The 14,431-nt window shown below is 37.8% G+C and overlaps 2 protein-coding genes across 2 annotated transcripts in view; one reads left to right on the top strand and one right to left on the bottom strand.

Annotated features, from left to right (window-relative positions):
* The window catches only part of SLC35A1 (solute carrier family 35 member A1), a 66,273-nt gene that overhangs the window by 4,759 nt on the left and 47,083 nt on the right, over positions 1-14,431 (bottom strand). The window contains exon 9 of the transcript XR_002830847.1: positions 12,087-12,116. The gene's annotated coding sequence lies outside the window, so the exon portion shown is untranslated. The remainder of the gene's footprint in view (positions 1-12,086; positions 12,117-14,431) is intronic.
* The window catches only part of RARS2 (arginyl-tRNA synthetase 2, mitochondrial), a 67,690-nt gene that overhangs the window by 36,314 nt on the left and 16,945 nt on the right, over positions 1-14,431 (top strand). Inside the window, exons 9-11 of the mRNA XM_006095359.3 lie at positions 8,364-8,522; positions 9,810-9,916; positions 11,539-11,634. Of these exons, the coding sequence (XP_006095421.1) occupies positions 8,364-8,522; positions 9,810-9,916; positions 11,539-11,634 (362 nt within the window). The remainder of the gene's footprint in view (positions 1-8,363; positions 8,523-9,809; positions 9,917-11,538; positions 11,635-14,431) is intronic.

Raw genomic sequence — 14,431 nt, 5'->3', positions numbered from 1 at the left:
TGAGTCCATGCCTACACTGCACTTGAAATGCCTACATTTTTATATATAATATTAACCAAAAGATTTTTTTCTCTCCCATTAAGAGTCTTATTGATAGGCAAGAGTTTTAAAAATAATTCTTTATGGTTGTCTATAAATAAAGTATGTCACATTAATGCCTGGAATTTTTACTGTGTTATTTTATTAAACTTTGAATAATGGCAAGTATTTTTTACCACAAGCTTAGTGAACCTTTCATTTGATCCAGGCCCACAGAGACAACCCAGGGTGCAGAAAATACCAGCCTTGGAGACCTTGTGTCATTCAGAGAACATTTTTAAGAATCTTGAGTACAGTCCTAGCCAGTTTGGCTCAGGTTCAGTTCTGGTCAGTGGCAGGTACCTCAGTTGCAGGCTCAATCCCTGCCCAATCCAGGTCAGGAGGCAACCAATCCATGTGTCATTCTCATATTGATGTTTCTCTGTCTCTCCTCCTCCAGTCCACTCTCTCTAAAAATCAATGAAAAAATATCCCCAGGTAAGGATTAACAAACAAACATTTCTCGGAAGAAAATTACTTTTTAAAAAAAGAATTTTGAGTACAGCTTCACATGGGAGAGTAACTATTCTCACCTTTCTTCCACCCCACACAAAAATTTTTATTGAATCTTGAAAATAGTAAATCTTTGTTGGCCACAGTGTTTTAAATATTTTAGTAAAGTCTGTTCTTAAACTCCATAGAAACCTAAACATGTGTTTCTTTCTATGTAGTTTAATACAGCTTCCTGTCTTTTGAGACTCGTAGGAAGGAGATCATGGGTCTGTGTTAGAGGTGACTAATTAATGGATACACAGAAGGAATAAATGGGCAGGAGTACTCCTATGAATAACTAAAAACTCAAGGAACAATGGCTGTGCTTTCATTAAGTGTTCTTTTGCCTTATAGGGGAGCATTATTTATGGACAAAAGAGTGCAAGTCAAATACACCCACCTTGCTGTTTGTAGTAGAAGATAGAAATCCATTAGAGCACCCACCTGCTCTCTTTCTCCTTCCTTTGCAGGACAGAGAAAATGCAGAGCCTAAAGTGACATCCTCCAGGTTATTTTAGCTTTGTGCTAATTCTTGCAGACCTAGATTTTATTTTAAAATTACAGTTGTCACTGTAGATTACTTTCAACAACTTTTAGCATAAATGTGGATTTTCCCCTTTTTTTAAAGCTTTAAGCAAATATTATAAAATGACTTTATCCTGTTCCAAAAACAAACAAGCACACAAACAAAAAACACCAAAAAAAACCTGACCCGTGGTCTAACCTCTGGTTTTTTCCTTGTCAAATTATTGTTGTAAGCTCTTCGAGAGAAAGGACTGTGTTTTCCTGATCTTTTATCCTCAGCCCCAAATGTTATACCTTGCACGAAATGTTTGAATGAATTTGGTCTTGCCCCTTTCTTTATCTTTCATTTAAGTTATGCAGTAAAAAACCTGTATAGCTCCAGAAAAGGGCTAACTGTGGTAGGACACACTAATTACCATTTGTCAGATTCTAACTTACTTTGTTATGCAGTTTACTAATGAAGAACCCAAGGACCAGACCCAGAATTCCAACACAGGTAATTTGGCTCCCAAGTGCACTATTTACTACACTGCCCTGCCCCCACTGGCACTATAAAAGTACCTTTTTGAGCCATTTATTTCCATTGGTTGTAATTATTTATATAGCATTTTTTTTTTCTTTCATCATCAAATTGCTGTAGCAGGGATGCAATTAGTAACTTAGTTTTGGCAGTTTCAACCTCTGGCGTATTTGTTTTGAATTTGGCTTAAGTCATCTGGTAGCATATTTTGTGTCCTACCTCCCTTTAAAATGCACCATGGTCAGTATCTCCCTTTTCATTGTTTCAGCCAGGTTGGAAATGATATTATAGAATAGTTTTAGCATTTCTTTTCTGTAATGAAAATGTTTAACACTTTTAGTCATTTCTCTACTGCATTTCCATTTTTGTGCTCATTATTAGTTTTTCTATGTATGTGTAGTCATTCTTTGCCAATGAAATCTGGTTGTTTTGTACATAAAATTAGGCCTTTGTAAGCCAACATTTGAAACTTTTTCTTTTTTCTAATTTGTTGTAACAAAATAGGGAAATGGTTTCATAATAGTTTCTCCCCAGTGAATTGGCTGATGAGTTAACAAGTTAATGTATTTGCTGTTTAGAATTTGTACTGTTAATTCAAGGAAAACTGTTAATTCTAAATTTATTTGTGATAAATTTTGGAACACTTACAAAAAGACTTTCCGTTTATGTTGAAAAGTAATTTCTTATGGTAAAAAGTAAACAAGTGTTAAATCTAAATCGTGGATATATAGGTGTCATCATTTATTTTTGTTTTAATAATATTTAGAAGAAATTTCTCAGGGTTCCTCCTAGATTTAAACTACTTGAATAGACCTTGATAACATCTAACGCTGTACCTTTAGGAATATATATATATAAACTTTTTTTTCTTTCTTTTTCTTTATTTTGCTACAGAAGATTTTAAAATTCGACTCATTGCATGCTTCTTATTAATATGGATTTTGATAACTATAGATATTCCTCTGAAATACTAGCAGCCTCTCACAAGAGTTAAAAATTATGTCAATAAGTACACATTAGCTCTGTACCCTAGCTCTGGCATTTATAATGGTAACAAAATATATTAAAACAGATAATATTAGGTTTTTATTTTAAAAAATTATTTTGTTCATCAGTTTATTTTGTTCATTAGAGTCCACAAGTGAGATCATGTGATACTTAATCTTTTTTCTGACTGGCTTATTTCATTTAGCATAATACTCCCCACGTCCATCCATGCTGTTGCAAATGATAAGAGTTCTTTCTTTTTTACAGCTGCATAGTATTCCATTGTGTAGATGTACCACAGATTTTTTTTATCTATTCACCTGCTAATGGGCACTTGGGCTGTTACCAAATCTTAGCTATTGTTAATTGAGCTGCTGTGAACATAGGGATGCATGTTCTGATTGGTTTTCAGGTTTCTTAGGATATATTCCTAGAAGTGGATCACTAGGTCAAATGGGAGTTCCATTTTTAATTTTTTGAGGAAATTCCATACTGTTTTCCACAGTGGCTCCACCAGTCTGATTCCCACCAGCAGTGTACTAGAGTTCCCTTTTTGTCCACATCCTCACCAACACTTGTCCTTCGTTGATTTGTTGATGATAGCCATGCTGACAGATATGAGGTGATACCTCATTGTCGTTTTAATTTACATCTCTCTGATGATTAGTGACTTTGAGCATTTTCTCATGTCTCTTGGCCTTTTCTGTGTCCACTTTGAAGAAGTGTCTATTTAGGTCCTTTGCACATTTTTTAATTCGATTGTTTATCTTCCTTTAATTAAGTTGTATGAGTTCCTTATATTTTTTGGAAATTAACCCATTATCAGATGTATTATTAGCAAGTATGTTCTCTCATGCAGTGGGCTCCCTTTTCATTTTGTTGATGGTTTCTTTTGCTGTAGTTCAATTTGTTTATTTTAGCCTTAGTTTCCTTTACCCTAGGAGATGTATCAGTAAACATATTGCTGCAAGAGATGTCTGAGATTTTGCTGCCTATGGCTTCTTCTAAGATTTTTATGGTTTCACAACTTACATTTTGAGTTTATTCTTGTGTATGGTATAAATTAGTGGTCTAGTTTTATTATTTTGCATGTACCTGTACATTTTCCCCAGCACCATTTATTGACAAGACTGTCTTTACTCCATTGTATGCTCTTGCCTCCTTTTCAAATATTAATTGAACATAATGGCTTGGGTCAATTTCTGGGTTCTCTGCTCTGTCCCATTGATCTTTATGCCTGTTCTTGTGCCAGTACCAGCCTGTTTTGAGTGGCTTTGTTGTATAACTTGATATCTGGTATTCTGATTTCTCCAACTTTGTTCTTCTTTCTCAAGATTACTACTGCTATTCAGGGTCTTTTTTGTTTCCATATAAATTATTGTAGCAGTGGTTCTAGATCTGTGAAATATGCCATTGGTATTTTAATAGGGATTGCATTGAATCTGTAGATTGCTTTGGGTAGTATGGACATTTTAATGATGATGATTCTACCAATCCATGAACATGGTATATTCTTCCATTTGTTTATATCTTTCTCTATCTCTTTTTTCCAACATTCTGTAGTTTTCTGAGTGCAAGTCTTTTACCTCCTTGGTTAAGTTTATTCCTAAGTATCTTAATTTTTGTGTTGCAATAGTAAATGGAAGACAGCTGTGCTCACCACTATGCCACCAGCACTGCACTGCAATTGCAAATGGGATTGTGGGGTTGTTTTGTTCTCTTTTGTTTTTCTCTTCCTGAGAGTTCATTATTGGTGCATAAAAACGCCATCAATGCCATAATTTTGTATTCTGCTACATTGCTGAATTCATTTATTGAATCTAGTAGTTTTTTGATGGAGTCTTTAGTGTTTTTTATGTACAATATCATGTTATCTGCAAATAATGATAGTTTTACTTCTTCCTTTCCAATTTGGATGCCTTTTATTTTATAAAATTTTTTGTAAGTTCAAAATGATCCCCATAATATTTTATTTTTACCTTGCTCCATTCTAAATGGATTTGAGGTAATGGCAGTGATGGGCACTTAAAAAAGACACAGAAAGTCAGAGATAACATATAATTAGGAAATCTATATATATAAAAGCATAATATGCAAATCGACTGGATAGGGGAACGAACCGTCGCTATGATGTGCACTGACCACCAGGGGGCAGATGCTCAATGCAGGAGCTGCCCCCAGCCCACAGGCCCCGATCACCCAATGGGGGCCTGCCGGCCAACCTCTCAGTCCCTCCCCCCCAGCCAGCAGGCTCCGATCGCCCAATGGGGAACAGGGAACCAGGGTGGGTGGCGGCGGGCAGCGCCAGGCCAAGGCAGTGCGAGTGGGGCCCTGATCACACTGCTGGGTGCCCCACACACAGAAGACAACTGACGGCGGCGGGCAGGGCCGGCTACCGGCAGCCAGGGAAGATTGGCCCTGATCGCAGGCCAGGCCTAGGGACCCTACCCATGCATGAATTTTGTGCGCCGGGCCTCTAGTAGTATATAAGAGATTTGACCCTGAGTTTCCCTGTATCAGTAGCAAAAATAAAAATGAAAAATAGTAGTAAGTGAAAATATAGGGCAAGATCAAAACCAACTTGATGAGTGCTAATTTGATGAGTGATCTCATGATGCTCTCATTTTTTAAAATGTGGAGGAAAAGTATCTATTCCTTAAGAGAGCATATTTTTTCTGGTGTTGAGTCCCAGAACAATTCCTCAAACTTAAGTAAAGAAGATAATTCAAGACTGAATTGATTCTAGACATCCAAATAATTTGCCTTTTTATTTCCTTTGTGTCTAGATCTAGGCTCAAAAGAAAGCTGTTTTCAAATGCATACTTTCTAAGAGTAAAAACTTTGTAGTAGTTGTAAATTAAAACCTACACTTTCAGAAGTACACAGTATTAAATTTATTTGTGAAAGAAAAGGCATTTCTTTTCTAAAACAGTGATGAATGTTAATAATTATAGTTTATACTAGAGGCCTGATGCATGAAACTCGTGCAAGGGGCTCGGCCCTCGCAGCCCCGGCTTCATCCGGACAGTCGTTCTGCTGTTTGGTCTAATTAGCATATTAGCTCTTTATTATATAGGATTGTGCCTTTATAAGCTAATTGTTAGGTGCCAATTGCGGGGTTTTTATTGTTCTGTTTGACAGTGTCAGTTGATTTTCAGTAATATTTGGTTTATAACTACAAATTGCTGAAATGCCAAGATTCTTAAAGTATTAGAAAAGGTGGGGTTTTTTTGTTGTTTGTTTGTGTTGTTTTTGTTTTGAGGAAGGGAGAGGAAGAAATAGAAATACCAATGATGAGAAAGAATCATTGATTGGCCACCTCCTGCATGCCCCCACTGAGGATTGAGCCCAAAACCCTGGCACATGCCCTGACGAGGAATCGAACTGTGACCTCCTGGTTCACAGGTCGACACTCAACCAATGAGCCACGCTGGTCGGGCAGAAAGGGTTTTTATGTTTGTTTTACTTATTTCTATTTTAAAATTTAAGAAAGGAAAAAGATTTTGGTTAAGTTTTTCAAAGAATATTCTTACTAGTAGTTTGAATGCTTATTAGATTTTTAAATGTTTGGCTATTTGAGTTTAGAGTTCTAGATTTAAAAAGACTAAAATATTTCCTCTTTTGAAAATAAGGGTATTTTGTGTATGTTTGCTTATAAATTGTGTGTATATGTTTGAGAGAGAGATAGATTGATTTTGAATCATAAACTATATATGTATATGTCTACTCCTATAGGCTGGAGTAGAGGCATACCTCATTGTATTGCACTTTGCTTTATTGCTCTTCATAGGTGTAGGCAATCTTGAGGTTTGCCTGTATTAAGCAGTTGTCATTGTAGATAGGTCATTCAAGAGTCAAGAAGTTTGCAACTTACTGTCTTACATTGACTCTCTCAGTTGCCTATACTTTACCAAAATCATGTTTTTCTGTTTTCTCACTTATTTGGACTTATTCATAGGACCATATGGAAATTAATTTTTATGATATGTGCATCAGGTCTCCCAGGTTTGGTGATTCACTAAGAGGACTCACAGGACTCAGCATATAATTGTACTAATAGCTATTATTTATTACAGCAAAAGCATGCAAAGCAAAATCTGTGAAGGGAAAAGGCACTGGGGAGAAGTCTGGAGGAAACCAGGCCCAAGCTTCCCAGGGTCCTTTCCTAGTAGGGTTACACAGGATGCACTTAATTCCTTCTGCAGCCAGTTGTGACAATGCATGTGTGAAATAATGTCTACCAGGGAAACTCATTAGATGCTCTGCGTCCAGGGTTTCTTTTGGAAGATCATGTAGGTACCCTCTACATAGCATGTACTAAAATTTCAAACTCCCAGAGGAAAGCAGCTGTTTAGCATAAACCGTAGTGTTTGCACGAACAGTTTAGGCACAGTGAGACACTTTTATCAGTGAGGTTGGTGAGAACATTCCCAAAATGCAAGTTTCTAGATGCCAGTCAGGGGCTAACCTTGCAAACAGAACATTTTAAGGATTTCAGTCTCAGACCTGCTATTTTAACTCTTTTCTACACAATATACTTTAAAGAGGAAAAATATATTAAGGTAGTTTTTACTTTTAGTTAGGTATGTATCCATTCAATTCTGCCATTCCAATAATTAACACAAGCCATCTATGAAAGATGAGATATTTTTACCTTGAGACAGAAGTTTAATGCCCTCTCCCTTGTGGTAGTATCTCATGGGTATAAGCCATATTCTGGTTCTCCCAACGTATTCTCCAGCAATCAAAGCATTTTCTCTGTAAATACTCCTGCCATGATATTTTGATGATATTACTGTCAGAGTTTAGAGGCCTGATTTTTTTTTTTTTTGGTAGTTTGTCAATTTTTATTACTTTCATGCTACTTTAATAGTTTTCTGGGGGGAAAATTATGGGGGTAGGTAACTTATTCCTGTTTCTCTCTGGAAGTGAGTTACAACTTGTAAATAAAATCTTTATAGTCCATATGCATAACTTCAAAACTACTTGAGCTATAATGTCAATTTTTAACCTTGCATTTTGGAGACTGGAAAATAATTAACTGTGTTGTGGACACAGAATCCTAGAACTGCCAGAGTCCATAAGCTTTCCGACTCCACACCTGTCACTGGGTGGTGCAGAGCTGAACCAGCCAAGGCAGATGGTGCAAAAGCACTCCAGCGGTGAGGGCTCTACGCAGTTCTCAGGAGCCCACGTTGGAGTATAAGTAAGCTAAGCTAACTGTCCTGGATCACCTATTTTACTGGTCTTTTGTGCATTTAGAGAACAATTAAAAAATATTTCATTAAAACAACTGCTAAATCATTCTTTGGCCTTTTCTTTGCCAGATTGAGCCAAGTTGCAGCAATAACAATTTGATTTTAAAAAATAAAAAAACAAGACATGCTATTCTAGTCTAAGCCAGGCTTTCTTAATGTAAGGGTCTGTGAACTTGGATGGGAAGAAAAATTTACACATTTTCACTAACCTCTATCAGAAAGTTAGCATTTTCCTTCATTGCTATATCTTAAATAAAAAATATTTGGATAACTGTATTTCAATGTAATTATTTCCTTTGTAAATATATGTATTTTACTTTATGCATTTAGAGAAGAAGGGTCCATAGGGTTCACTAAAGGCTCATGGCAAAAAAAAGAAAAGGTTACACTCTGTGATGAGGGTAGTTGGATAACCTTTAAATGAGAATTTTTAGGGTTTTTTTTTTCTTTTCCTTATTGAAGATAACTGTGACTAGTAATATGTATTACTGTTGTGCTTTTAGGTTTACGTACAAGTTAATAAAGAAGCAGCAGAAGACAAAAGTGTAGCCAAATCAGCACATGATTTCTTCCAGCGATTGGAACTAGGTGACATGCAAGCACTTGCACTATGGCAAAAATTTCGGGACTTGAGCGTAGAAGAGTACATTCGGATTTACAAGGTACCTGAGCTCTCTCCTGCTTTCTTGAGTTGTGGTGCAGCTCTTGACTGGTACCACCAGGCAGCCATGTTTCTTCTTAAGCTCATGTTTTAAGAATAGATTTGTCATTGAGTTGGAATTTAGGACTCAAATATTGTTCTTTGGGCTGAAAGTTAGAGCTATGAAATAATCCTACAGCCTATGAGCTTAACAGACTGACATTCTGATACTTCATTTCAGGGAGGCTTTTCTTTTCTCTCTCTATCATTCCTTCACTTTTTTTTTTTTTTACCATTTTTTCTTCATGATGGGTATAAATTTGTTCATTTAATTAACATTTTAGGGCATGGGAAAAATACAACAGTGAATAAAAAAGATAAGTTTTCTCATGGACTTTACATTCTAGCATGGAGACAGTGCATTAAACAAAGGCAGTGTGAATTAAATAAGAGCATGTAGTCTGTTAGATGGTAATGATGCTGTGGAGAAAAATTAAGCAGGGAAGAAGAGGTCAGGCATGCGTGGACTAGAGTTTCTGTAAAGAAGCCCATGTGGCTGGAGTAGGTAAGCAAGATGCGGACTATAGGAGAGGAGATTGAAGAGGTTGTAGGGTGGGACGTGATGTGGGATGTTTTCCAGGGCTGTCCAATCTGGCTTCGTGAGGTGATGGAAATGCCCTGTATCTTTGCTGTCCAGTATGGCAGCCACTAACCTTGTGTGGCTACAGTGTGAGTAATGTCATTGAGAAACTAAATGTTTAATTGTATTTCATGGGAATTTCAATAGCCTCCTGTGCCTAAAACTACCATATTGGACAGTATGATACTGTTGGGAGGACTTGACTGGTGGAGGAGCCTTTAGAAGATTAGAGCAGAGGAGTAATTTGGTCTGTGTGCCAGACTGTAGGGCAGCGGTTCTCAACCTGTGGGTCACAACCCCTTTGGGGTGGGGGGGTCAAATGACCCTTTCACAGGGGTCGCCTAAGACCATCGGAAAACACATATATAATTACATATTGTTTTTGTGATTAATCACTATGCTTTAATTATGTTCAATTTGTAACAATGAAAATACATCCTGCATATCAGATATTTACATTACGATTCATAACAGTAGCAAAATTACAGTTATGAAGTAGCAACGAAAATAATTTTACGGTTGGGGGTCACCACAACATGAGGAACTGTATTAAAGGGTCGCAGCATTAGGAAGGTTGAGAACCACTGCTGTAGGGCATCCTATTTTGTCTTAGGGTAAGGTAAAGGACATTTAAGTAACTCTTTTTCTTTTGTTTCTGAACCCTTTTAGCGTCTAGGAGTACATTTTGATGAATACTCAGGAGAATCATTTTATCGTGAAAAATCTCAAGAAGTCTTAAAGTTGCTGGACAGTAAAGGACTCCTGCAGAAAACAATGTATGATCAGGCTACTATTCTTTAGTAAAGGTTTTTGTTCTTTTTTGAAATTGGTGTTGATATATTCACTCAGTAAGGACAACAGAATGTGCTTTGCAGCCCTTTATGGCATTATTTTAATAGTGCTTTTGCTATTCGAAGTACTTTTGCACATGCTGTCTTTTGCTGCCATAACAGAAGTCTGGTAAGGTTGGGAGAAAGGATGTTATCTGCTGTTTGCACATGAGCAAACAAGAACAGAAGGTACACATGACCTGCCTAAGGTCACAACGGCTGATAATGGTATAACTGTAAAAAAGCAATAGAATTAACAACTTCTTACTTAACCCTGCCTTTTAAAAGAAAAGTAATCCTATCCTCTTCAAAAAAAGATTTAAGGCAGCTCATGAAAATAGGTGTAATACAACAAGCTTTTAAAAGAGTAAAAGGAGAAAATCAGGAAGTTGGGGCAGAAAATAATGTGAAGTCAGGGTGATATTAGTACGTCATGTAACACACACTGGGATTCTGTTTCCTGGCTTAAGGTAGATTTCTAATTTAGCTTTGAGCTTCCTGTCAACCAGACAGAAAAATAGTACCAGTCATAGCAGCTCAGATATCTGTAATGTAAAAGCAAACCAGTTGCTTAGAAGGGCTGCTTTTCATAGAACCAAAGAGCAATTTCTTTTGCCATCTTTATAAGGAAGACATGGAAACTGAGTTTAATAACATCCTTAGCAATGTCGTTAAGGAAAATTTTTAGATTACTGTATGCAAATTCTAATTTTTGCTCAGGCAGGAAAGACAATAACAAAATCCCATGGTTTTATTACTCAAGGGTACTTTATGGCATCTCAAAGCTAGTCCAATATTTAATATTAAAATAACTGGAATTAGAGAAAAAATATGATGTTTTATAGTTAAACTACAGTTGTAATTGCATTTTTTTTAGGTATGTTTATGACATTATCTAAGTACCTTACCCAGAGTTACAAGATAACCAAATATTAATTGCACTAGAGGCCCAGTGCACGAAATTCGTGCACTCGGGTGTGTGTGTGGGGGGCGTCCCTCAGCCTGGATTGCGAGAAGGTGCAGGCCAGGCTGAAGGACCCCACTGTTGCATGACTGGGGCCAAGGAGGGACATGGGAGTTTGGCCAGCTGGGGAGGGACCGCAGGAGGGCTCCAGGGTATGCCTGGCCCATCTTGCTCTGTCCCAATTAGCCAGACCCCAGCAGCAAGCTAACCTACCATTTGGAGCGTCTGCCCCCTGGTGGTCACTGCATGTCATAGCGATTGGTCGACCGGTCAACTGTCTGCCCCCTGGTGGTCGGTGCATGTCATAGCAAGTGGTTGAGGGACCTTAGCATATCATTAGCATATTACGCCATGATTGGTTGAATGGCTGACCGGACGACCAGACAGTAGCATATTAGGCTTTTATTATATAGGATTATACCCACTCTTAATAGATTCCTGGTCAGATTCCATCTTATTTTTCTTCGTTGTTGGTTATACCACTTATTGCTACTTAAGCAATAAAAATAGCTTCTGGTTTGCCAAAGATAATGTTATAGATATTATACTTTTAAAGGTCTTAATTTTTATTATGTTGCTTCAAGTTACCTTTTTGCATTTCTAGAAAAGGAACGGCTGTAGTGGATCTTTCTGGGAATGGTGACCCCTCCTCAGTTTGTACTGTGATGCGTAGTGATGGGACATCTCTCTATGCAACCAGGTTTGTATCTTATGTGAAGGTCAGCATTAGAATTAGCATGTGTATATGACTTCATGTTATTTGTTCTAGAGTTAATGCTAAAACAATTATGTTATCCTCAAAACTATTACCAAAGGCTAGTTTCTAAATCTCTTGTTCTCATCACTAAAAATATACTTTTTGGGTTTCTGTTTAGTGCAAGTTATATTGCCTGGAAAGGTTAAAAATCATCAGAAAAGTGACTGAAAACTACTTACAATTCGTTAAGTAAACATCATAGGATTCCACATTATTCTACCAACTATAAAATTGAGATTTCTTGTAATCAACTATAAATATTTTACAATTGCATAGTTGGAGGGAATGTATGCTAAAAGGTGGCTGTGTGAGCTCAGTGGTGTCCTCACTCTGTAAAGACCATCTTAATAATCAGTCCTCATTCTGATTGTGGTAAAACAGGCCATGTCACTTACATTTTTTTCTTCTGTCTCCATGACTGACTCCTGTGGAACAAAGCAGTCTCTGTTAGTAAGATCTAGAATTGTCAAACACACTTATTTCTGAGACAAAGCTAATAGGAAGGAAAAGACAGAAAAATAAAAAAGCCACACAAGCAAACATGGCCATACTCAAGCAATGCTGGCAAAAGGCTCTAGTCTCCTGGGCTAGTTTTATATTACATCACAAACCTCTTGTAAGCATAGTGAAAGTAATGATAATTTTTAAAAATTTTTGTTAACTACTATCATTTGTTCCAAACAATTTTAAACAGCCATCCATCTACTGTCCTTCAGAAAATTCATCTACTTTTTATTACTTTTTGAAATGTCCTTTTATCAATTCCATACAGTTGAGGGTGGGATATGAAAAGAACCTATATATGTAAGAAGTACATTTCTTTTTCTAGATACAAAAAATAAATAGTAGAAAAAATTGTTGTGCCAGCTAACTATTGCTGGACAGATTACAAAAGAAACCCATGAGCAATGGTTATAAGAATTGTGTCCACTCAGAATGGAAGTTCCATGACATGAAGACTATGTAACTGCCCTGAATCTGGTATCTTTTTGTGGTTATTATTAGGTCTAGATTTTTCTGTGTACAGTCATCCCTTTGTATCCATGGGGGGTTGGTTCCAGGATGCCCCACAGATACCAAAATCCATAGATGCTCAAGTATAGTATTTGCATATAAACTACGCACATTCTCCCGTGTACTTTAAATCATCTCTAGAGTACTTAACAATTCTAGTACTATGTAAGTAGTTGTTACACTGTATTGTTTAGGGAATAATGGCAAGGGAAAAAAAAGTCTATACATGCTTAGTACAGTTGCAACCATCATAGAGCAGTCCTGACTACACAGTACACATATATCAACAACATAACCTTTTTGTCCAAAATTTCCTATTTACAGTTGTGATACCTGTGGGTGTGGAGGGCCAACTGTATTTATCGTAATACTTACACTTTCTCTTTTTTCTTTGGAAAATGATTTTCTTTTTGCTACTTGTTTGAAGTGTTTGATTTTTTGCCTTACTCTATCTTTAGTTGTTTCTGCCCTTTCATTGGGTTCCTTATAGAATACATCTGTGTAAGTGTGAGTTAAAGGAGTTGTTATAACAACAAAGAAAAGTATAGAATACTGACAAGAGCACAGGGTGAGGCTGGATACCTGAACTTCGTTCTGAGACCAGGCCCATCACTTACCCTCTCTGGGCCATGGTTCCATACTTTGTGAAATGAGAGGCCTGAACTAAATGACCTGGCATATCTTCTGGCTTTCAATTCAAGTTCTACAAACTCAACCTACAACTTTTTCTTATATTCTTCTCGTTTATTCTTTCAACGGATCAGAAGGTTTATCTGTTTTGTCCTTTGCTCAAACCAAAAAGTATAATTGGGGTATATATATATGTGACTTCATTTTGGGAATAATCGTCTAGAACAGTGTTTCACAACCTTTTTTTTTTTTTTTTTTCATTATAACCCCTCTTGGGAACCATTTTTCCTACTTGCCTACCCTCATGAATTTTAACAACACAGATATACTATATATCTGTATGTATTATATGCAAATATGTGCTTTATACATAAAAGGAATAAGATTTTACTGTCCCTAAAGAGCCAGTTTTTGCCTCCATTGAGAGTGCATGTTTTGTGTTATAATGGGACTAGAGGCCCAGTGCACGAAATTTGTGTACGGTAGGGTCCCTAGGGGCTGCCGGCTACCAACCGGGGTGCCTCCCTTCCCCCAGCTGCCTGCCGCCGCCTCAGACCCTGCCACCTAATCGAGCTCCCAGTCTAGGGGACAATTTGCATATTAGGCTTTTATTACATAGGACTAGAGGCCCAAAGCATGAAATTCATGCAAGGAACTCAGCCCTCACAGTCACTACAGCTTGACTCGGCCCTCACAGCCCTGGCTTCATCCGGAAGGATATCTGGAAGGTCGTTCGGCTGTCTGATCTAATTAGCATGTTACACTTTTATTATTATAGACTAGAGGCCCGGTGCACAAAAATTTGTGCACTGGCGGGGGGGGGGGGGGGTGTCCCTCAGCCCCACTTGTGCCCTCTCACAGTCTGAGACCCCTCGGGAGATAACGACCTGCTGGCTTAGGCCCGCTCCTGGGTGGCAGAGGGCTCAGAGCAGGGCTGATTGGGGAGTTGGGGCGCCGCCCCCTGTCACACTCAAGGCAGAGTCAATGGGGAAGTTGCGGCGCCACCCCCTGTCACGCACAGAGCAGGGCCGATCAGGAGGTTGGGGTGCTGCCCCCTCTCATGCACAGAGCAGGGCCCATTAGGGGGGTTGGGGCT

The sequence above is a fragment of the Myotis lucifugus genome, unplaced genomic scaffold (assembly GCF_000147115.1).
Source record: "Myotis lucifugus unplaced genomic scaffold, Myoluc2.0 scaffold_152, whole genome shotgun sequence".
In the NCBI taxonomy this organism is placed as follows: domain Eukaryota; kingdom Metazoa; phylum Chordata; class Mammalia; order Chiroptera; family Vespertilionidae; genus Myotis; species Myotis lucifugus.
The sequence above is the reverse complement of the archived record's forward strand: the minus strand, read 5'-3'. Positions and strand labels throughout refer to the sequence as shown.